We start from the raw sequence: 24,825 nt of genomic DNA, 5'->3' as shown, positions 1-24,825 counted from the left end.
ATCTCAACCAGTTTGTAGCTCTTAAAAACACTTCAGTAAGAAAAATGAATAGAAATGTTCTCTGATTTCAACAGCCTTGTCATGCAATGGCTTCACAGAGGTACTCTGAGGCTAGGCAGTGGGATAATGACGCTAACAGTTTGATGTATTCCAGGATTCATTTTTAAATACAAACCAAATATGTTAATTTAAAAGAAGTTCAGGAATATATAAAAATCTTCTCAGCCTCATTACCCCCCCCCCCCCCAATACTGTGGCAACTCCCCACTCCTTACCATTTACAATTGCTGTGACCTCCCGAGTCCAACCTCTTGCTCTTGTAGTATAGGCACATCTAATCAAGTCCAAGGGACATTAGATCCCAGAGAGGGCAGTGGTACTAAATTGTTACTAGCTGGGCTGTAGACCTTGTGGGTGGGCGCAACCATTGAATGAGGTAAGCACAGAGCTGCAGAGACTAACACAACGGTAGGGTGCAGACCTGTGGATTTTTACTTATTCCCGAATGTGCCCCTTAATCCTGTTTTATGGTGAAAAGAAGTGTTCTTATATGATTGAATGTTTAAAACAAAGTTGAGGCTAGATGGAATATATGCTGATTTTTTTTTTTCTTTTTATTAACTTGCAGGTCCAGCTCTTGTTGATGTAGGAGAAGCTATGAGGGAGCTTTCTGATATCAAAGACTCATTAGATATTGATGTTAAGCAGAATTTCATAGATCCACTGCAAAATCTGCATGATAAAGATTTAAAGGAAATACAGGTAAAAGAAAAAAAACATTTTTAAAACCAGGTGGAATGTATTCTATATAGGAGGTTGAAGGCCCCAGCTGCTTTTTTTAAAAAATTTTTATAAACTAAAGGTTGTGACAACCTTGATGTTCAGTAATATGTAACAAGCAATCTCAGATTCATTCTATTTTTGCATCTGGTATCCATTTTTGTGCTGTTTGCATGTAATTTAACCCATGGCAACAAGTAAAAAGGTGACAAATGTAATGGCTTTCTCCACACTGGTCAGCAATAACTAAAAGCAAATTACAACTGTCAGCCACTAAAACATTGTTCTAAAGACAGCAGAGCTGTTGTCATGTCAGATTTTTTTATAACACTTTTAGTTTAATTTTCGTAAAAAAATGTATAGTTAAATGATCGCTATCAGCTGGATAGATTAAAATGACAGCCTTTCAATACTCTGTTCTGTCAAGCATGGCATGGAACAGATACTGAAATCTCTCATGATTGATATACATCTGGGGTAATAAAACCGTTATTTTAATAGCAACAATACCCTACTGACATAGAAAACCTACACAGACTAACATAACTGTATCCCAAGTAGGTAAATAGCCAGGTAATAATACAGCCCCTTTGCTCAGACCCTACTAACTGGTTTGAACTTCTATAAAAGCACAGAAGAGAATTTACCAAGCATATTGCAACTGATAGTCAAACTAAGATGGCTATTGCTAAGCCCAGGAGCAACACTGTAAATTACAAACGCTTGAAGATAATACACATGCCCCACTTGCTGTTACACTTACCAGATTATAAATAATGTGGTGATAAACTGTAGAATAAGGACCTCCAGATTGCTTTGGAATCGGTCTTTCTACATTATATAGCTAAATGACTCTTTAGGGAGAGGTTTATTTCCATTTTATTGCATTACCTTCTTAGATGTTATCATGCACTGCTGTATGCAATTAATTTGCATAATGAACTCTGGGGCTAAATGTGTGCTGTGAATTCTTACGTGTGTGCTGTGCGTTTTAAAAAAACATAGTTATAGTATTGTCTTTTTTTCAGCACCACTTAAAGAAGCTGGAGGGGAGGCGTCTGGACTTTGATTACAAGAAGAAACGACAAGGCAAGATCACAGATGATGAGATTCGTCAGGCTTTAGAGAAATTTGATGAGTCCAAAGAAATTGCAGAATCCAGCATGTTTAACCTTTTGGAGATGGATGTAAGGAATTATATACCTTTTGTATAAACTAGAATTTCCCTCTTCTAAGCTTTGTGGCAGTTGAATTCATTTAGTACTGGTACAATGCATGATCAGCCGGTGAGTTGCAAAAGAAACGCAACTGAGTAGAAAGCAAAGATATAACGCGTTTGGCACCGATTGGTACTGTTGCACAGTGCTCATGTTTTACATATTCTCTCTCTCTATCCAAGCCTTTTTAGTTTTCATACTAATTGAAAACTAGATGAATTATCCTATTATTTTATCATTCACAATTATATACCACAATCATAGAATGAACAAGCACAAAAAAGGATTAAAAATGACTTTCTGTAAAATTTTTAGTATTCGCTTTAAATATGTACCCGCTGAAAATGCATTGAAGTTTACTTGTTCGCAGTAAACAAGAGTACAAACATTTGCATGGATCAGAGGACATAAAAAACAGTAAATTGCAATATATGTTATATCTTAGAGCATTTATAGTATATGTGTCAATCAGCTCGTATAATGTACAGTATACTGTATGCAGTGTTGCCCACCTCTTCTGATAACCCACTGCCCTGCCCTGGTATCTTATTTGTGCTCTTTGCCACCTCCCCACTCCATCAGAGACCTCGCTTATGGTTTCCTTGATCTGTTGCTTTGGATACGAGCATGTGGTCTCCCCTATGTGACAGTGCTCGGGGATGAGTGACCAATAGGCCCCCACACCTGCTGCATGGAAGGGAATGGGTCAGTGACATCAACCCAGTTTAGCTCCAATGCCAACTGACAATGGAGCTTATTCAGTGTGGATACTTGCAGTGGGGAGGTGGGAACATGAATCAGCGGTTAGGATTTGCTTGGGGGGGGGGGGGGGGTGAAGCCATTGGGGGCTCTGTCATGTTGCCCAAAATTGACCAGAGTCCATTTAAAGCAACCCTGTCATTTGTTTTTACATTTACCAAATCTCATACAGTGTAAATCCTTACCTTTCCTTCTGCCACTGTACACCCCTCTGCTCTAAAGGCATGGTCCCCCAAAGTTCCCCATGATATTCACCTATTTGGGAATGTCAATTTCCTAGGTCCCTGCCAGCGCTCCACTTTTTCCTCCTGCTAACCTCACGTCACTACTGTATTCTGCAGTGATGTGGAGGTCAGTGAGAAGCCAAAGATATCAACACTCCTGAAAGTGTAGATTTTCCAGTGGACTGTTCCTCAGTGTTTGGCAGCATGGGCACTAGGAAAGGGAACTATCTATACTCTTATACGCCATGTACACTTGGCTGTCAGTTACGGTGGCTGTGTGGAAACACAAAACACAGCAAAATTATGCCGTGATTTTTCCGTACTTTCCTGCGGCCGGCAATCAAAATGTTTCTATCCTGAACGCAAATCTTCCGCGTTCAGGAGAGGGAGGTTGAGGAAGGTTGAACCTCACCTAACCGCAGCAGCTTCTAAACTCTAGAGTGCTAAAAATGTCCTCTCTATCTAAAACTTCTGGTTGCTTGGGTTTTCATGCTGATTGAGTGGCTTCAGTCATTTTTTTAGTCACTTATGCTGACAATGCTAGATCACAACTTGGGGGGGCTAACTTCACTCAAATTGTATATGCAAAAAGCACTACTGCGAGTTCCTTAAAGGATAAGTTCACCTTTCGTAACATGTTACGCCCATATTCTCCTCCCCGCTAGCTGTCACAATTTTAAAAAAATGTGGCCAAGCAGGGCTTCACCCACCCAGCCGCATCACTTATTGACAGGGCTCTGTGCATGGAAAACTACAAGGTTCGGCAGCCTTTGCCGCTGTCGGCTTGTTGTTTTCAATGAACTACCACGGCGCTGTGGAGCGTCGTGGTAGTTCATTCATGCTCCCTGTCAGATTGTATCTGCTTACCCATATGGGATATACGGGCAAGCTGATACACTCGCAGATCTGCTGGAGACCTGCATGGCACCAGCGATCTGCTGATCGCTGGTGGAATGCTTTACAGACTCAAAAAAATAAATAAATACACATTTATTTTTTTTTAAAAAGTGAAGTTTTCCTTTAAGACCCAGCTAAATTACGTGCTAACCAAAAGATGCTGGACTGAAAGTCTTCTTCAAACTCCAGTGTCACATAAATAAAAACCTACACTCCCTTTTGTAGTAACTCCTGGACTTTTCTTTTTTTTTTTTTTTGTTTTAGATGCATGTAAAGGACATTTTAATAACAGAACAAGCACTTGAAGCACAGAATGGCGGTTATTTACTAAAGCTAAATCCACTTTGCACTACAAGTGCAAAGTGTACTTGAAATTGCACTGAAAGTGCACTTGGAAGTGCAGTCGCTGTAGATCCGAGGGGGACATGCAAGGAAAATAAAAAACAGCATTTTAGCTTGCACATGATTGGATAATAAAATCAGCAAAGCTTCCCCTCATTTCAGATCTACCCCTCAGATTTACAGCGACTGCACTTCCAAGTGCACTTTCAGTGCAATTTCAAGTGTACTTTGCACTTGTAGTGCAAAGTGGATTTGCCTTCCGTAAATAACCCTCAACGATTCACTGGTCTGCCTGTTTCCTTGACTTGTTCATAATAATTTATCTACTAAACGTTTGAGATTGCTGCTATAAGGAACGCAGACCTTTTGCTAATGCAATACTGTTCTATTGTCTATAAAACCACAGCCATTTCTGTAGTTCAATACATATCACTGTGTTGAGATTATGATTGATTGTAGATAAAAAAAATTTCAGGAGGATCAAAATCATAACTCATAAATCTGTTGCTAGAAAAATGGATGAAATGCAAGATAAAAAATTGTATTTCAGCAGAACATAGCATTATTAAACTGACCCATGCTTAACTATATTGACTCCATTACGATACATTTTTGTATCTGTGCGTGTTTTTTTAGTAGTGTATATATGTTAGAATTCAGGTAAGGCTGCTTTTGAGTAAAATGTTAACAAAAAATAAAAATACTTGGGGCTCTTTCACACCTTTGCAATGGAAAATGCACATCCATTTTCCACAAAGCAAATAATGCTTTTTAGCGCATTGAATTAAAATATGAAACACAAGATACATTTTGTGTGCATTTTGCTTGCATTTTATGTGTTTTCTTTCATTTTCATAATTTCTTGTCTCCATATTGTGGGTTGTGTCTAGTGGTTCGAGGTGTTTGCTTTTCTGCAGTCTCTTTATTTTTTGTGAGTGATTTTGAGATATATTCTACTATTCTCATCGAGCCCTTTATAAGTATCTTTAGAAGAGTCATAGACCTCTGGATGTTTCTTCACAAAGCTTAGAAAATATATATATTGTCCTCCCTCTGCTTGGCTGCTCACTGCCCCTCTTCAACTATCTTTATCCTTGCTCTTCTTTGCTGCTTTCATCTCCTCTCTGCACACCAGATTAGGGTAAATAATTTCCCTTTTGTAGGCATATGGAAAATATGGACATGTTAACTGAAAATCGCACTATATAAAATGCAATTTACATTTTAATGTATTTTCAGTGCTTCTCCTATGCGTTACCATTGACTATATTGTCACTCGTGTTTTTGCAAAATCGTACAAAGGATGCAGCAAGCAGAATTTTTCTAAACGCAACATGCTTTTCTCTAACACAACACACTGAAGTGAAAAGCTTCATAAATAATGGTAAATATTTTTCATGCACTTTTAGGGCACTATGGTATCACATGCGGTAAAGCTCACATAAAACATGATGCCATGAATGAGCCCCTATACTGTATAAAACATTTTTTTTTAAAGGACATTCCAATAATAGCTAAATATATTTATCTTTCATAATATAAGACACTTTAAAAAAATTTCTGTTTTAGCTGAATAAACCAATACATTTTTTTTTACTTTTATTTTTTCAGATTGAACAAGTGAGCCAGCTTTCTGCTCTTGTACAATCACAACTGGAATATCATAAGCAAGCAGTACAGATTTTACAGCAAGTCACTTCGAAACTGGAACAGAGGTAAATATGGTAATAGAAGAACTGAATTTGTAACCTCTTCTGAAGAAAATGGTACTAATCCCAATGCACTCCGTATACAGGTAGTGACCATGGCTTTTTGTTGAAGCTCTGACATTTGCCTTGCATCTCACAATGAAATATTCTGAACTGTAGACAGCTGGGTGCAGTGCGCTGTGAGGGGTCTCATTACTGCACTGACTGTAGTTGGTAATTGCTTACTGTGCACAGTGGGGACACCTGGAATGTTCAGAAGATAAAAAGGGTAAATTAATGCTGCTGAAGAGTCTGTCCTGGTACAGAAAGTTTTGGGAAAGCCAACTTTTTACAGTTGCCACCATAACAACAATAGAGTGGACATTTTCCAGTGGGGAAATACTGTTGGGAAACAACTGTCTAAGGGCTGGTTCACACTGGGATTCACACAGGAATGCGATGTGCGTTCCTGTGTGATTCACATATAGTTCTGGGTTGTACAATTTCAGCTCATTCAATTTGAATAATTGTACCAAAAGTAGAGCATGCACTACTTTTGGAAACTCACTGCAACCAGATCACATGGTACTTTTGTACCATGCGATCCTGTGTGGGCAAACGCACTGAATTTGTGAGCTGTGTATGGGGTGTCAATAACTTAACTCCTCTACACCAAGAACTAAGTCATTGATTAAAGACTGCTGATCGCTCAGTTCCCGGTCTTCAGTGCATGGGGTGTGTCAATAACGTTACCACTTGCCGACCGTGCTATAGACAAATGACGGCTACAGCGCTAATGGCTAGTTCTGGGAGTCATATGATGGCCTTCCGTGATCACACCCGTTGCACCCCCGCTGCTGGGCATGGGCAGCACGCTCTGTGATTAGTGTCCAGAAGACACAGCTGATCACAGACCTGGGTAAACAGCCAATCAGCGGCTCTTTACCACGTGATAAGCTGTGTCCAATCACACCTGATTATGGATATCAACAGAGGCCGGTTAACGGCACTCCTTTCCTCATGCTGACATTTATGAGGAGAGGAGAAGTGAGCCAATAACTGGCTTCTCTAAAAGGGACATGTACACATGTACACCTCATCAGTGTCATCTATCAGTTACGCCTACCAGTGCCCATCAGTGCTGCGATCAGTGCAGCCTCATCAGTGCACATCAGTGCAGGAAAAAAAAAATTTCCAGTTTCCAAAATTATATAACAAACTATGAAAGTTTTTAGTTTTTTTTTCAAAATTTTCAGTCTTTTTTTTTTTTTCTATTTAGCAAAAAATAAAAAACCCAGAAAGAAAGCTCTATTTGTGTGAACAAAATAATAAAAATGTTGTTTGGGTGCAATTTTGCATGACTGCGCAATTGTCATTCAAAGTGCGACAACGCTAAAAGCTGAAAATTAGCCTGTTCAGGAAGTAAAAGGGGTAAAAGTGCCCAGTAGGCAAGTGTTTAATATTGGCACCCACTACAGATCACAACCCATTGGGTTTTGAATTCTGGCGTGAACGGTCCCTAAGAGGGGATTTCCTCTCACTTCATGTGTCCTTGGGGCAGGAAGTAAAAGACTATGATAGCAGATTAAACCCAATGGGACACTGATAGAAATAAAAACCTAACAGAAGATTTATCCATTTCCTATGCTGTCTAAAACAAGGTAAAGTTTTAACTATAGATACACATTAATAGAGAAGTGTGGGTTTTGGGAAAAAACAATCCTCCATACTCACTTAGATGGATGCAGGATTGATCCAATTTCCTGATCCAGTGATGGATCAGGAAAACAGACTAAGGTTTTCCATGAGCACAAAGGTGGGGTGGGGGGAGGGGCAAGGAGGACAATGTGGCCCTCCGGGGCCCGTGGGGGACTTGTACCACCATAGCCTCCAGGAACTAAAGTGCAAGCAAGTCCCTGTATGAATCCCTCAGAGCTGAGTACCCTCTGAGACCTAAGGATGTGACCCCCCCCCCCCCCCAACTAGTGATGGACTACAAGTCTCAGCATGAACCCCTGAGATCTAAGGATGTGTCCCCTTAGATCCCACGAGTTTATGCTGTGCCCTGTAGTCCTTTACTAGTTGGGAGGGTGACACATCCTCAGCTCTGAGGGGTTTATGCTATGACCTGTAGTCCTTCACTAGTTGAAGGGCTGGGGGACACATCCTCAGCTCTGAGGGGTTTAAGCTGGGACAGTGGGACCTGTAGTCCTTCACTAGTTGGGGGGGTGTGATACATCCTGAGCTCTGACGGATTCATGCTGGGACCTGTAGTCCTTCACTTTCGGGGTGTCACATCCTCACATCCCCAGAAGTAAAGGACTACAAGTCCCAGCATGAACCCCAGCTGAGATTTAAGGATGTGATCTCCTCCTCTGCTGCCAGCTCATGCTCCCATTTCCTCCTCTGCTGCCAGCTCATGCTTACATTACACATACAGTGGGGATGGAAAGTATTCAGACCCCCTTAAATTTTTCACTTTTTGTTATATTTCAACCATTTGCTAAAATCTGATGACTTTGGAGAGGTGCTTCTGGCACAGTCAGTCAGTTCTATTGCATGCCACCGCACAGGTGAAGATGGAGGGAGGAGGTGGGTGGAGCCAAACAGTAATAGGCATGGAGGAGGCGGAAGATCCTCCTCTGCTCTGAATACTTGGGCCTCAGTCTCGCTTTCCCCCTCAGGACTGTGACATCACTGGTTGCTAGACGCCAGGCGATCTTAGCAACCACTGCAGAGGATAGAGGTCAGCAGTGAAACAAATGCGTCTTGGCCTGCCGGGTCACTCTGTAAGTAAAGCTATGCCACACAGAGAGACACCGCTCCACATTTCCCTGCATGGCGAGAGACACCGCTCCACATTTCCCTGCACAGCGAGACACACCGCTCCACATTTCCCTGCACAGCGAGAGACACCGCTCCACATTTCCCTGCACAGCGAGAGACACCGTTCCACATTTCCCTGCACAGCGAGAGACCCCGCTCCACATTTCCCTGCACAGAGAGAGAGACCCCGCTCCACATTTCCCTGCACAGAGAGAGAGACCCCGCTCCACATTTCCCTGCACAGAGAGAGAGACCCCGCTCCACATTTCTCTGCACAGAGAGAGAGACCCCGCTCCACATTTCCCTGCACAGAAAGAGAGACCCCGCTCCACATTTCCTTGCACAGAGAGAGAGAGACCCCGCTCCACAATCCCCTGCACAGAGAGATACCGCCATCCATTAGGAGTGCCTGGGCGCTGCCCCCTCTCTCCAGGTAACCCCCTGTATGGTCAATGGGATAGAATCATGCATAGCATGAATCTATCCATGGCCGCTGCAACCACCCCCTATTCAGCCATGCGTCCCCTTTTAGGACGCCCGGTGCCTAAATTACAGCAGCGGGGGTGTTTTTTCTTTGAAGCACCTAATTAGAGCCAGAGGCTCTAATAAGCTTCAAAATAGGGTGGACTCGGACCGCAGAGCATTGTGCTCGGAGCCCACCCAGGGGTGTTAGAAAAGCAAATGAAAATTTGCTTTTCTAACACTGAACCGCCTCTCCGCCAATCAGGAAGCGTAGGTCTGTGTGACAGACCTAGCCGGGAGAGAGACTTTTGGAGGGGACTGTATGCTAGCCTCTTGCCGATCGATCGTGGGCTCTGGCATTTGGGGGAACGGTGTTCTTTGTGAGCTGTATGCCTGGGGACCCTTGAGGTGGTATTACTGTGGATTCGGGTCCTGGTCCCCCAGGGCACACAGACTCTGGGGACCCTGGATTTGCCATATTGGAATAGTGACTGATTCATGCCTTTGGGACTCCTACTGTTAAATGCTAATGTCATAAATTCCAGCTACCTGTCTGTTGTCTGCTAAAATTCGTATTGTAAATAGGTCTCTAGTATGGGATCTAAGAGTCATTAGATCCCCAATGTTGTTTGTGTTTAATTAACTCTGCTATTGTGATAATGTTGATTGGATTTTCTGAACTACAAGATGGCCAGTCTGGCTTAAAGGTCATGTCTGAGTCATCTAGGCTGTCTAAAGGGATTAGTTAATTAGCTCATGTTAATTAGGTTAATCAGGTTACAGCTGTATTGTTAGAGTAATATGAGCAGGAGGTCTGCACCTCCTCTTTTAGTGTATAAAAGAGCCTGTATTTTGCAATAAAGGAGATTCCTGGTTAAACTTACATACAGCCTGCCTGGTGTTTGTTCTGAGCTATCACAACTGTGTAGTTCTAATCCCGGAGCATCAGATGACCGAACAATCAGATGTTGCGATCTGCAATCTGATTCTATAGCCGCAGAGGAGTGTCGGGAGAGTGGAACCGAGCGAGCAAGGGGCTTGTTACAGTCTGATACCCGTCACCTAAAACGACAGGTGCTCCTATTGGACGCATGGAGGACACAGGAGTCATTGCCTGTCACACAGCTCACCGCCATCAGCTGCTGCCTGACCTGCCACCAAGATGGGGTAAGTGCCAGTCAGACAGCGAGCGGGCAGGGGCGGAGTGCTGGTTAAATGCCGCCGGGGGGTCACAGTGGCTGCAATTGATGGCACATGAAGGCTGCAATTGATGGCACAGTGAGGTTGCAATTAATAGTCACGAGGCTGCAATTGATGTGCACAGTGAGGCTGCAATTGATGCACAGTGAGGCTGTAATTGATGGGCACAGTGCGGCAGAGTGGATCCAACCTCTTCCATTCGGCTGTGCTCTGAATGGAATGGACAAAGACTGTCGGCTCAGAATAAGGGAACAGCACTGTGACAAGACAGATGTCCGCTCATAGCACAAACATTCCTGCACGCTTCTGGGCTGTTATCCAGCCCTGTCAGCCTCCCTCCGGAGTCGCCCGAGCAGTAACACTCGGGCAACTGCAGAAACTGCACATGCGCAGTTCCCAGCTGGCAGCCCATCAACCTTTTTTACGGGGAATCAGAGTGGCCCGGGGGGCAATTGCATCCCTGCCCCCCCAGCCCACCCCTAATTCCAACATTAAAGTCAGGACCCCTCCAGAGTCTGGACCAGCTGAGTACAGGTCACAGGAGTGCATAATGAAGTGCACTCCTGTGACCTACAGGAGAAGAACAGCCAAAAGAGCTTTGGACCTACTTCTCCTTTTAATGCCTAACCTGGCCTACAACTACCATAGTTGTAAACACCTGAAAATTATTTCCAGGCATAGTTTATTGAAGCAGTCTACCTAGGCTAGTACTAAATCATACTATGATCTGTTTAAGGGCTCTTTCACATGGGGCGGATCAGTGATGATCCGCCCCGTGAACATCCGCTTGCTCAGCGAGGATTGCTCTGCTGATCCCCGCTGAGCAGGAAAATGACAGGTCCGTCGCTGCACACTGTGCGGCGACGGACCTGTCAGAGCGCCGCTCTCCCCTATGGGGGATCGGGTGGTGATGGACCGTAGAATCCGTCATCACCCGATCCGAAAATGGATGGAAAAGTAGGTTTTTCCTCCGTTACACTTTTTCGGATGGGAGCGGGTCGGATGTCAGCGGACATGTCACCGCTGACATCCGACGCTCCATAGACCTCCATGGAGTGTCCGTTCAGGTCCGCCTAAAAAACTGACTGGCGGACCTGAACGGACAGTCCGTGTGAAAGAGGCCTTATATTTCTTTTTGTCTTTTTCAACAAACAGTCAAGCACTTGTACATTTTGCAGCACAGTAAAAGCACATCTTCTTTGAGAATCATAGATTACTTTAAGAATAGGAAATGTAAAGTAGTAAGTGTACAGCTAGGAATAACAGTGTAAATCTTGGGCATGGAGGTCACCAGAGCTTCACAGGTTGCCACTGAAAACAAACAACAGACCTGGGGGGCACACCCTAAAAATGCATTTACATTCAAGGTGGTGCTGCTATAAGACTGCAAACAGAACAAAATAGATTACAGCGCACACATACAAAAATTACATTTAAATCCTGCAAGGCTATTTAAAACACCGAAACATATTCAAAAATATGGGGATTTGGTTACACCATATGGCCATATAGTGCTAAGCCCACTACTGCATCAAAGTACCCCATTATCAGTGGGTCCTACACTATTCATAGAATGAAAGGTCTGTTCTGAGTGGAACCTGTCCTGTTAAACTGCTGTATGGTCTTGGCCACCATGCTGCAGCTCAGTTTCAGGGTCTTGGCAATCTTTTTATAGCCTAGGCCATCTTTATGTAGAGCAACCATTCTTTTTTTCAGATCCTCAGAGAGTTTTTTGCCAAGAGGTGCCATGTTGAACTTCCAATGACCAGTATGAAATAGTGAGAGCGATAACACCACATTTAACGCACCTGGTCCCCATTCACACCTGAGACCTTGTAACACTAACGAGTCACATGACACTGGGGAGGGAAAATGGCTAATTGGGCCCAATTTGGACATTTTCACTTAGGGGTGTACTCACTTTTGTTGCAAGCGGTTTAGACATTAATGGCTGGGTCTTGAGTTATTTTGAGGGAACAGTAAATTTTCACTGTTATACAAGCTGTACACTGACTACTTTACATTGTAGCAAAGTGTCATTTCTTCAGTGTTGTCACATGAAAAGATATAAAAAATATATATATAAAAATGTGTGGGGTGTACTCACTTTTGTGAGATACTGTATTAGATGTAGATGCTGCCTAAGTGGCCCATCTTGTTTGGACTGCACTTGGCAATTTTGCTGACCACAGCACATGATATCTAGTAGGATCAGCTCCTTTTGAGATGTTTTGCAGGATACAAGTCTTCACAGCCAAGCACAAGTGCATTGCAGATGATAGATATGATCCAATGAATCCTAAAAGCTATAAATGAATGAGTGTTGTGGTTGTGCTGAGTCCAGACTGATGCAGACAATGCTCAGAAAGGCTCTTTACCAGATGTCTTCGCCAGCCCTAAGGGACTCCTATTACATTAGTAGCCTTAGGAAAATAGGTATCCACAAAACAATTAAGAGATGGTGACTACAGTGTTTAAGTGTTTAAAAAATTCTTAACATTGAACACCTGTTGATTCTGACAAAGATGTAGTACTGTCTTGTATTCTGTATATGTTGCCCTGTTATCTGAAGAAGTCTTCTCTTCCTGCCCAAGGATAGTTTTGTGAGCAAAGGATACTCTCATGTAAAGGGGAAGGTGTTCTTTAATCCTAACACACTTTCTCTCCTAGGGTGACAACACTGCTAATCCATTAATGCAGCAGGATGCATAAGCATTGGGAACTTTAGGGCAGGAAACATGTCACTGGTAGGACCAACAGGTGGCAATACTTCATTCATAGACCATAGGTTATATGCTGCTACTTTTGGGTGACTGGACAAATGTTTTGCTGGAAATGTGCCCCATGTAACCCCACCAACTCTGTTTTTTGCTAGTGTCCTTAGGTAATGGACCTCTTCTTTCATGAAGAAGTTTCCAGACCATTCTTTATTTTTCTGCACTCCTCTGATTGTCACTTAAAGGCTCAGAAGGCAAGGCAGGTCCTAAGATAATGTTTTTAGTGATCCCTGTGAAACAGTGGTTTTAATCCAGCTAATTGGCTTCATGCAGCCTTTACTCCCGGGATGTGTTTGTATTGCAAGACACAGTCTAACTCAGCAAGTTTTTAATAATGACTTAAGTATACAACACCTATAATCTCTCTTTTTTGATTAGTATGTCTTCTGTGTCCTGCTGTTCATTTATTCCTCATTTTAGCATCATCATACTATTTTGACTTTGGGCCATCTTTCTCCGAGAGTCTACAGTGCATATGTGTGTGGGAGTGTGTGCGTAGGGGTAGAAGACAGCTGTTATAACTGCATTAGTAGCAAAGATACTCAGTTTCTGTTTCAAAAAATAAGATGTACAATAGCATTCTGATAATCATTTACCTATACATATCTTTTTTTTCTAGCTTACTTGTGCTTATCCATTTTAAGCAAAAAAAAATATATATATATTTTTTTAACATCTCTGGTAATCCTAAAATGTAATGTTTTCTTTGTAGCTTAGCTCATATTTTAGTCTTCTTAAAAAAACAGCTTACCCCTTAAGGACTGAGCTTCTTTCTGAGATTTGTTGTTAAAAACAGGTTTTGTGCTAGAAAATTACTAGAAAATAAAAGAACCCCCAAACATTATACATTTTTTTTCTAACACCCTAGAGATGTCACACCGTATTTGCGCAGCTGTCTTACAAGCACACTTTTTTTTGGAAAACGTACGCTTTTTTGAATTAAAAAATAAGACAACAGTAAAGTTAGCCCAATTTTTTTTTTATAGTGTGAAAGATAATGCTACGCCGAGTAAATTGATACCCAATATGTCACGCTTCAAAAATTGCGCCCGCTTGTGGAATGACAACAAACTTTTACCCTTAAAAATCTCCATAGGCAACGTTTAAAGAATTCTACAGGTTGCATGTTTTGAGTTACAGAGGAGGTCTAGAGCTAGAATTATTGCTATCGCTCTACCAATCGCGGCGATACACGTGTGTGGTTTGAACACCATTTTCATATGCGGGCGCTACTCAAGTATACGCTCGCTTCTGCACGCGAGCTTGGTGGGACAGGGCACGTTTAAAAAAAAATTCTTGTTTATTTCACCTTTTATTTTTTATTTTTACACTGTTCTTTAAAAAAAAAAACACTGTTCTTTTAAAAAAAAAATGTAACCATCCCTTGTAATAGAAAAAAAGCATGACAGGACCTCCTTAAATATGAGATCTGGGTCAAACAGACCTCAAATTTCATATTTACACTAAGATGCAATAAAAAATAAAATAACATTTTTTCATTTGAAAAAAAAAAAAATGGCCCTTTAAGAGCTATAGGTGGAAGTGACGTTTTGACGTCGCTTCTGCCCTGCAATGGTATGGAGACGACTCCGCTAAGCGTTGGAGGGCACCGGAGAGCAGTGGGGGGCCCTCTCCCACCGCCGATAAAAGTGACCTTGCGGCGATTACGCCACAGAGACCACTATTATCAGAAACCGGACTGCCCGCTGGAGAAGAGGATACTGCAGTATATTTTTAGCAATGCAACGTATCTTAGGGAATTCTGTGGAATTCAACATCCTGTGCAGTCATGTTGAAACAGGAAGGGTCCATCCCCAAACTGTTTCCACAAAGTTGAGAGCATAAAATTGTCCAAAATGTCTTGGTATGTTGACGACTTGAGAGGTCCCTTCACTTGGAACCAAGGGGCCAAGCCCAACCCCCGATAAACAACCCCACAACATAATCCCTCCTCCACCAAATGATTTGAACCAGTGCTCAAAGCAAGGTCCATAAAGACATGGATGAGCGAGTTTGGGGTGGAGGAACTTGACTGGCCTGCACAAAGTCCTGACCTCAACCCAATAGAACACCTTTATTATGAATTTGAGCCGAGACGTTTCTGGAAGAATGGTCAAACGTTCCCATAGACACACTCCTGAACCTTGTGAACAGCCTTCTCAGAAAAGTTGAAGCTGTTATAGCTGCAAAGGGTGGGCCAACTCGATATTGAATCCTATTGACTAAGACTGGGATGCCATCCCAGTTTATGTGCGTGTAAAGGCAAGCATCCCAACATTTTTGGTAATATAGTGTATGAAACTGGAGATGTAAAATTTAAGTAGTGGAATATTGTAAAACACTTATGTTAAGTCTGTCAAGTATTTTAAATTTGTTTTAAAGGTTGTTGAATGATCCTATACAGTGTGAGATGAAAGAAGAATTAAAACTTTACAACTGTGTGTACCATCTATACCAATGATAGGCAAACACTTTACAAATGTATTTGCATTTTAAAGTACATTTCAAGGTTCCTGTGTGGCAGTCTAAACCAGTCACAAATCCAGTTATGTGATGGATCAACCCCATTTGTGTTTCACACACTCCACCTCCCAGACACTGCAGCTCAAAGTGGGAGAGTTTCAACAGTGACAATGTTGTTAATCCAGAAAGCAGTGGGCAGTGTTAGGTGTGTCCCGCTGCTGATTCGCAAGCTACAGGCTTGTAAATCAGCAAAGGCAATCCTGATGGACACACCCTATGCAACATTTTCTCATTCCACTGTAGTGGAAGCAGGAAGAGTCTGCATGAGAGTGGCAACTCTGCTCTGAATTCAGGAGCAGGGCAGCATCATTGTCACCCCCTCACAGGAAGCTGCATGAGGTGGACTTAATTTCAGGTAAACAGGTATGTGGGAAACTTTGCAGGGGGACTAAGGAAAACTTTAAGTGCCCGATGGGCATACACTGAAGTGTTGGATTAAATATTTTATTTTAAAGCAAGGTCGTGTTTCTATTTTTTGCAAAATGTAATAAGAAGATTTAAAGGTAAACTATAATGGTTTGGGATCATAAAAATTGTAATTGTTTTTATATTGTAAACATAAAAGGGGGTCAGTGCTAAAGAAAAGAAATGGGCAGCTTGCAATAAGTAAAAATACAGTACTCAAACAAACCAACAAAAAAACATAATACAGCGCCTCAAAATATTGAATATTACAAACTTAAAGCATGTGCTATCAACACAACATTCATAATGTGCAAAAAGCATCCACAATATTCACAAATGATAATGAAAATAAATCAGTGTAAATAAAGTCCAATGCAAAAGAGTCCAAAATATGTGATAAATATGACCACAAAGAAATTGTCTTCCATCAGCTAATGAAAATCCTCTCCACCATGTGTGAGCAACAGAACTAAAATGTACTCACCGACATTAAAGCTGTCAGAGGAAAGCGGCAACATGTGCGTTTGTGTCAACAGGATCCTTCACATGTGGTCAACCAGCTCTAGTCTCGCAATGGGGACACCCCGCAGTACCGCTTCTCACCACTGGGGACAGTCAGATGATTTGCTTAAAGCGGGGTTCCACCCAAATTTTGAACATTATCTCTATGCATTCTCTTCCTTGCCTAGATGCTGACATGCTGTGTAAAAAAATTTAAATCGCCGTAATTACCTTTTTTTTTCTAATCTTCTTAGCACTTCCTGGTTTTCCTCCCATGGGAGTAGGCGTGTTTTTAGCCTCTCCCAGACCTCCCACAGTCCCCTGGGAGCTAGTCTCAGGTTTCCCAGCATGCATTGTGCAACAGCATCATCACAACATCTCAGTGAATGCTGGGAGCACAGCATTCACTGCATCCAGGAAATACATGCTTGTGGGCTTCAAATGCCCACAATGAAGATGGAAACCGCCTTCAGTGAATTTTATAAGTTATTCTTTACAACGAAATTGGACACAGGCGGACTTATTACACAGAACATGCGAGTAGATAATGATGAGAAGAAAAGTTTTTGAATGAACTCCAGAAAAAAAAAAACGATAGATAGGTGGACCCCCGCTTTAATACTGTCTGGGGGGAAAACACTCACCACACGGAGCCACAAGCAGGGGACCACATATAGTGTAGTATACTTATTAAAAAGTATAGATTCCACATTAAAAAGTAAAAGGCCTCATCCAAATGCCAGTAAAACGATTGTCATGATAAATAAAACAGTGCGCTTACAAAGGGGGTACTGGTTCCAAACATGGAAGTGGTGGCGAGACGTCAGCGTCTAGCTCCTGCTCCAATGCGTTTCATGCAAATGCACGTCTTTTCATTAATCTTCTTTTGTATTTAATAAGGTTTATTCAGAATATGTGAAGTGTTCTAAGTTAGAGACAGAAATGTTGAAGTCAGATATTTCTTTTATATGTATAGTAGTGTGCAAATGTTTTTGGCAGGTGTGAAAAAAATAATGTAAAGCAAGAGTGCTTTCAAAAATATATATTTTACTTGTTTATTTTTATCACTTGAAAAAATGTAGAGTGAGCAAAGAGAAGAAAAATCTAAAGCAAATCAATATTTGAAAAACTTTGGCTTCAAAGTCAGCAATTTGTTTACATTTTGAATGCATTTTCAAATTAGTTTTCAAATTAGAATATTTCAAACTAAATTTCACTTTGTTGCATTTTATTTTGGATTCATTTAAATTTCTTCCTCCTGTGATTTTTTCCAAATTTCGATTCAGGTCGAAATGAACCCCACATATCTAGAGAGGAGATTGAGCAACTGCTCACTTTCTGTCTTTCTATTTATTGTGGTCAAAACTACAAAGATACATTTGAACACTTTCACATCCCTGTGCTTTATAGAACTCTACAGCTCAAGCTAAAGTTCCTAAACCGTTGAATAATTTATGAACAGTAATTCCACTCTTATCAGCTGACAGTCTAAAATTTTTGTCAGACCAACCAGAACCTCATAGGCTGCTTCTACTGTGTTGTCTCTTTAGCTAACTCATAGTTTAGCAGGAAGCTTTTGCCATGTATTAAATGTTTATTGTATTTTAGGTTAGTATATAAATATTGTATATACTGTATACAGTGATAAAAAAAAGTAAGGGAGGGTGGTTCTTCCTTTTTTTTGTTATCTGTGTCCCACTGGGGAAATTTCTTTTCACTTCCTGTTTTATTGCCAAAACAGGAAGTGAGAGGAAATCCCTCTAAGATGAGTCACCAGGGTCATCAGAAGTTGTGGCTTCATTGGATGATTTCTCTTCTACTCTTTTTCTGCTGACAGCACAAAATTTGGGATTCTCTTATCAATTCCATGCTCAGTGATCACCGAAACAGGATATATATATAGAGAGGGTGAACCTCGCTATCGGGGGGACAGACAGTAACAACCTGACAGGTGTTCCAATCCCTTTCCACTCTATCTAAGACCCCTTTCACATAGGCTTTCTAATCAGGTCCGCCTGATTGGACACTCCATTCAGCCCTATGGAGCGGCAGATGTCATCAGTGACATGTCCCCTGACCCCCGCCGCTATCCGATCCTATCCACCAAATCCAGACAGATGGTGACCCTATTTTCCATCCGTCTGGAGGATCGGATCGCATCAAAACAGATAGGTGGTGCGTTTTCATCCGATCTCTTAATAGAGGAGAGCGGGACAGGTTCGTCTCAGCATAGTGAGCGGAGACGGACCTGTCATCGGCCTGCTCAGCGGGGATCAGCGGATCGATCCCCCGCTAAGCAAGCGGAATCCGTCATATGGACAAGCCCGTGTGAAAGGACTAAAAAACTGTTTTACCTTTATTTTCTAATATATTTTGTATTTATAATGAATTTCTATTGTTACTTTACCTTCATTATAAATCTCTATTCAATAGTTTCACCTTCTTCCCTGGCAAAATAAAAACACATGCACAATAACTATTGATTTTCATTCTACAAAAATGAGTAATTAAAATGCCTTAATTTCTCACAAATTTTACATTTTGCAGAATCAGAGATGCTTCAAACCAACCAAGGAGAGAATATCAGCCTAAGCCTCGAATGAGTTTGGAACTTGCTTTGCCCACTGACAACACTCAACATAATGGAGGAATCTCTCTTGCTACTACTCCAAAACCATCTGGTAGGAACACACATTGGGGGTTCATTACAACCTTCATTACAACTGGAGTAAAGAAAATGAGAACAGAAATTGATTTACTCTTAATAGGAGCTAATTAGATGGGGTTCTTATGGTGGTGAGCAGCGTTGGCTTTTTGCCTTACAATAGCTTTTTTCACATGCCTTTTGGTGAACTCTTAACAGGATTTGATATGGTTTTTGTTTGGCAGTGGTTTGTCTCATGATTTTTCCATTAAGTCAAGCTTTGCTGAGCCTCCATGGTTATATTTTCCCCATAGATGGTTTCTCCTATCTCTTGTGCCATAATAATGGATTTAACAGGGCACTGCAGACTGTTGCCGCTCCTGACAGCACAGGAAGCTTAAAGTGTGTGTTTGTTAACCCCCAAAAAATAAAAAATACACATACTGGTCCCTTAAAGCAGATTAAACAGCACAGTGCTTGTGCTGTGTAATCTGCCCCCTCTAAACTGTAAAAAAAACTCCCTGATCCTGCCACTTCCTGTATGCCCTCTCTATACTGACCACAATAACCAGGGCTACTCAGCCCTGACCGCCGTGGTCAGAGTGCGTCCCTCCATCATACACTGCCCTGCTCTCTGCTCTCCTCTCTCTCCCCCTCACCCCCTACTTCCTGCCTGTCAGCTCCCTCTCTGTGTCTGCTTCCCCCCGCGCCGCTATTAATAAGTATGTAATTATTAAGATGTAGATCCTTTCTAAAAACGAGCATTGTAAATGGCTATTTAGAACTGTCTTCAGGCTGGTCACGTGACTCACGGCCACTTTACAGCTCCGAGACAGGGCATCTGTGGGAGGAGCCGAGCGGCCACCTGATGTCCCTGGCTGATGCCAGAGGGAGATCACAGTCCCTCCTGCAGTAGCCATGTATCGGAGCTGAAAAGCAACCACGAGTCATATGACCGGCCTGAAGACAGCTCTAAATAGCTATTTACAAAGCTCGTTTTTAGAAAGGATTTACATAATGTGGAATGCCAGCCTCTAATAGAGCGGCTGGCAGTTTTTAATAAAAAGGCTTAACAAACACTTTAAGCTTAAAGGAGAAGTCCAGCCTGAGCTTGTTTGGCTGGGCTTCTCCTATGGTTTAAAGGAATGCAATTCGTTTTGCACTCCTGTGACCCATTTTTAACAGAGAGTTGTCTGAAGTCCGCTCCCTGCTGATGTCACTGGAATCAGTCTCTGTCTCAGCAAGCCGCTGAGAGCCTGAGACGGCTGCTCCCCACCCCTCCACAGCTCAGCGATCCAGTAAGCGTGGAGGAGCAGAAAGGAGAACTGCTGATTGACAGTCAACAGCTCTCCACTCTGGGATCTGTGAGAACCAAGCCATCGGCAATGTTCGATGGCTTGGTTCTCAGTGCAGAGACGGTGGGGGACTGATGCTGCAGCCACCTAGGTAAGTATGATGAGGCAAAAAAAAAACTTCCCTTTTAAGTCTTCAGAATGTGTCTAATATATTTACTTCCAATGGTTATCAGCTCCATCTTGAGGCCATAGTGTGGTATATTCCTGAAATACCTTAATCAAGAAAATATTGCATTATGATAACTAGATGGAGTGGTAATTTATAAAAAATATACACATTAGACACATTATGGGATTATTTGTGATGGCTGTGCAAACGCTATGATGTTTGCACAACCATTTTTTTATAAATTGACCTCTTAAAGTGAAAAAAGGTTACTTACCCTTGCTCTATCCAAACTGAAAAAATGCTTCAAATTTAAACTTATTCTAACAATTAAGATGTGACTTTAATGCCCTGTACACACGATAGGATTTTCCGATGGAAAATGTGTGATAGGACCTTGTTGTTGGAAATTCCGACCGTGTGTAGGCTCCATCACACATTTTCCATAGGAATTTCCGACACACAAAGTTTGAGAGCTTGCTATAAAATTTTCCGAAAACAAAATCCGTTGTTGGAAATTCCAATCGTGTGTGCACAAATCCCATGCACAAAGTGCCACACATGCTCAGAATAAATTAAGAGAGGAAAGCTATTGGCTACTGCCCCGTTTATAGTCCCGACGTACGTGTTTTACGTCACTGCGTTCAAAACGATCGGATTTTCCGACAACTTTGCATGACCGTGTGTATGCAAGACAAGTTTGAGCCAACATCCGTCGGAAAAAATCCATGGATTTTGTTGTCGGAATGTCCGATCAATGTCCAACTGTGTGTACAGGGCATTACAGTTAAAGATTTTGCAGTGTTATGGTGTGTTTTTTTTAATTTGTGGTGTTCTTTCCTGAAGTTGTAGATTGGTAAAACAACCCCTACCGATTCAATCTTGGTGACAATATTGAGAGCACACCTTACTTAAAGTAAACCTCTGGAAAAGTTTACCCCCCTTCATGACCAGGCCATTTTTTGCGATACGGCACTGCGTTACTTTAACTGAGCATTGCGCGGTCATGCGATACTGTACCCAAATAAAATGTATATCTTTTTCCCCCCCCCACAAATAGTGCTTTCTTTTGGTGGTATTTGATCACCTCTGCGGTTTTTATTTTTTGCACTATAAGCAAAAAAAGCTGACAATTTAAAAAAAAAAAAAAAAAAAACGTTCTGCTATAAAACACATCCAATAAAAAAAATATAAAAAATCGCCTACATATTTTTGGTAAAAAAAATCCCAATATGCGTATATTTATTGGTTTGCACAAAAGTTATAGCGTCTACTATCTATGGGATATATTTATGGAGTTTTTATTTATTTATTTTTACTAGTAATGGCGGCAATCAGTGACTTAAAGCGGGACGGCAGCAGACAAATCGGACACGAAGTGACACTTTTGACACTTTTTTTTGGGGACCAGTGACACTAATACAGTGATCAGTGCTAAAAATATGCACTGTCAATGTACTAATTACACTGGCAGGGAAGGGATTAACATCTGGGGCGATCAAAGGGTTAAATGTGTTCCTAGGAAGTGCTTGCTAACTGGGGGAGGTGCTTGTACTATGGGAAGGCAGAAATCCGTATTCCTGCTTAGCAGAAACACAGGATCACTACCTTCCCTTCTCACAGAGCGGTGATCTGCCTTGCTTTACATAGGCAGACCACTGTTTTGCTTCTTTCCCAAACGATCGGCGGGTCCAATCACAGCGGGAGTGGCTTGCTGGCCTCCCCAGACCTGGAAGGGCAGAATCACGCACAGGTATGTGATTTTGTACAGGAGAGCCGCCTTGCCGCCATATATATAACAGTAGGCTAAGCACAAGATTACTACTGTTATCTCCGTTAGCCTTCCTCTGGGTGCCTCTTCAGTTGTAGTGTGGGGCTTGATTTTCTTGACTGTAGTGCTAAGCACAGAAAACTGTCATTCCCTGTTCATGAAAGTGCCTTTAATGGCTGTGGACAAACACTTACTGGATAGGCATGGCTTAGCCTTGAAGTTGGGCTCCATTATGAAAGTGTACCTGATTTTAGAAAGGCACACAAAAGTTTTCTGGTTTTAAAAAGGCAAAAGCCAACATCTTGGGCCCTGCTTTACAGCAGATACTACATCATTTTAAAAATTTATCGTGGCTGACCGATTCGCTATAATGATGTAAAACATCTCAAAAAGAATACAGCAATTCTAAATAGGCTTGCGTAGTCTACTTGAGTTGTGGAGTTTGCATTAAGAAAAGCCCAGTTTGCATTCTTAGTATGTAACCTCCTTATATTATTTTCAGTAGTCTATTATGGTACTAATATCTTCTGATTGTTTTATCTGGTGCAGGTGCTGCCATGGATCAGCCATGTTGTCGGTCCCTCTATGACTTTGACCCAGAAAACGAAGGAGAACTTGGCTTCAAAGAAGGTGACATCATTACTCTCACCAATCAAATTGATGAAAATTGGTATGAGGGGATGCTTCATGGCCAGTCGGGCTTCTTTCCCATCAACTATGTTGATATCCTTGTTCCACTACCCCACTAAGATGTCTGACATTAACCACAATTCAATTGTACCACTGCTTTTAAATGCTGCTTTCTCCAGATCATCGGTACAAGCGCAGTGGTTTAAACCCCATTACATTCCATGATCATTTCTATTTTTTCTTTACTCCTTTTTTTGTTAATATGTGTCCCTTTTTCAGCTGTTGTATTTCTTTTTACCAGAGTCTTAGAGTCCTTTATAATAAATGCAGGAATAACATGTACTTGTTTGGCAACCTTCCTTCCACATGGATACAGTTCACAGTAGTCTTAACATGCCCAACTGTTATTGTGTTATTTTTTTTTATTATTTTTCTCTTACTGTGTGTTTCCAGAAATAAATGTTTACAATGAAAAAAGTGCTGGGACCACAAGGGAAACGTGTTTTTGCCTCAGTCTCGTAATTACAATGGAGTACATTCTGTGATGTTTTGGAAAAGAAACACTAGATTATTGTAGATTTCCTTTTAACTGTGCATAGAAGCTGGGCCAAATAAAATATTTCCTATAAAATATGATTGTCGTATCATATGTTACAAAAACGGAGTGATTTGCTTTTTTCTGATCTTTGTAACATTTGGCATAGATGGGTTACTGGGTGGAAGAGGGGTTAAAGGATGGCAATTTTTATTCCCTTTAACATCACTGTCATTCTTTGGTTTAACAAAATTATGTAACATTGAACAAAAATGACAGTGTGACATAATATTACATTTACAGGTCAGATGACTTTCTTAGGCCTAATAGTGTTTATTAAAATATCATTTTGTCCTGGCTTTTAGCTGTTCAATTGCAGATGAGGCACCAAAGTTGCATATATGATTTCCTTAATAGGCCATGTATATAGAGCTGTTCCCACATACAAAATACAATCCCTGTTAATGGACACAGTCAGTGTTATTTTGAAGGGCAAAGTCTAATTCATTCTGGATGTTATATTATTTACCATGATTATACACTGTTATGTATACCAATGTTTTCAAATTTTGAAATCTCCATTTTTTATCCATTGCTTTTAATTTCTTTATATGTACATATTAAAATACGACCTGGCTGTCAAACTAAAGGAGCACATGCAGGTGTACAGCACAATAATCTTGAACATAAAGCATCCATCATGTAACATCTTTTTGTAGTTTGGCTAATTTGATTCTAGAAGAGTTTTTAAAATGAACGCCGATGAAATATCAGTATTTTTTTTTAAATATAGGAATAGGAGTGATGTCACGAGGCTATTGCAAAGAAGGACCAGGAGAGATAGAAAACGCATATAAAGTAGTTAGTGAACCTAGCTGATGGCACCTGGTTTAAAGCAACTAGACTCCAAATTGTAAATGCAGCCCCGCAAGTATTGCAGTTGTTGATACTTTTGTTCCGTGGCACTTTTGTGCATGAAGCTGAAGGCAAAGCAACAAATTACATTTTTAAACCGCTTTGTCTTTTATATAGGCTGGAAACTTGCATGTAGCATTACAAAATTATTTATTTTAGGTAAAAAAAATGCCATATTTGAATTTCCAACATCACTAAAGTATGTATTGCTGAGTTTCCGCTTTGTTTAAAATTGTACTGTATGTCAGAAATGGCTACAAAGGTGTTT

The 24,825-nt window shown here is 41.3% G+C and overlaps 1 protein-coding gene across 2 annotated transcripts in view; it reads left to right on the top strand.

Annotated features, from left to right (window-relative positions):
- The window catches only part of SH3GL2 (SH3 domain containing GRB2 like 2, endophilin A1), a 189,725-nt gene extending 165,377 nt beyond the window's left edge, over nt 1-24,348 (top strand). For both annotated transcript variants that reach the window (XM_073636608.1, XM_073636616.1), the window contains exons 5-9: nt 629-762; nt 1,809-1,967; nt 5,831-5,934; nt 19,149-19,282; nt 23,027-24,348. In XM_073636608.1, the coding sequence (XP_073492709.1) occupies nt 629-762; nt 1,809-1,967; nt 5,831-5,934; nt 19,149-19,282; nt 23,027-23,226 (731 nt within the window). In that variant the 3' untranslated portion in view covers nt 23,227-24,348. The remainder of the gene's footprint in view (nt 1-628; nt 763-1,808; nt 1,968-5,830; nt 5,935-19,148; nt 19,283-23,026) is intronic.
- Nucleotides 24,349-24,825: the final 477 nt, after the last annotated feature.

The sequence above is a fragment of the Aquarana catesbeiana genome, linkage group LG01 (genome assembly GCF_042186555.1).
Source record: "Aquarana catesbeiana isolate 2022-GZ linkage group LG01, ASM4218655v1, whole genome shotgun sequence".
Classification (NCBI taxonomy): Eukaryota; Metazoa; Chordata; class Amphibia; order Anura; family Ranidae; genus Aquarana; species Aquarana catesbeiana.
Note: the sequence above shows the minus strand (reverse complement) of the source record. Positions and strands in the feature narration are given on the sequence as shown.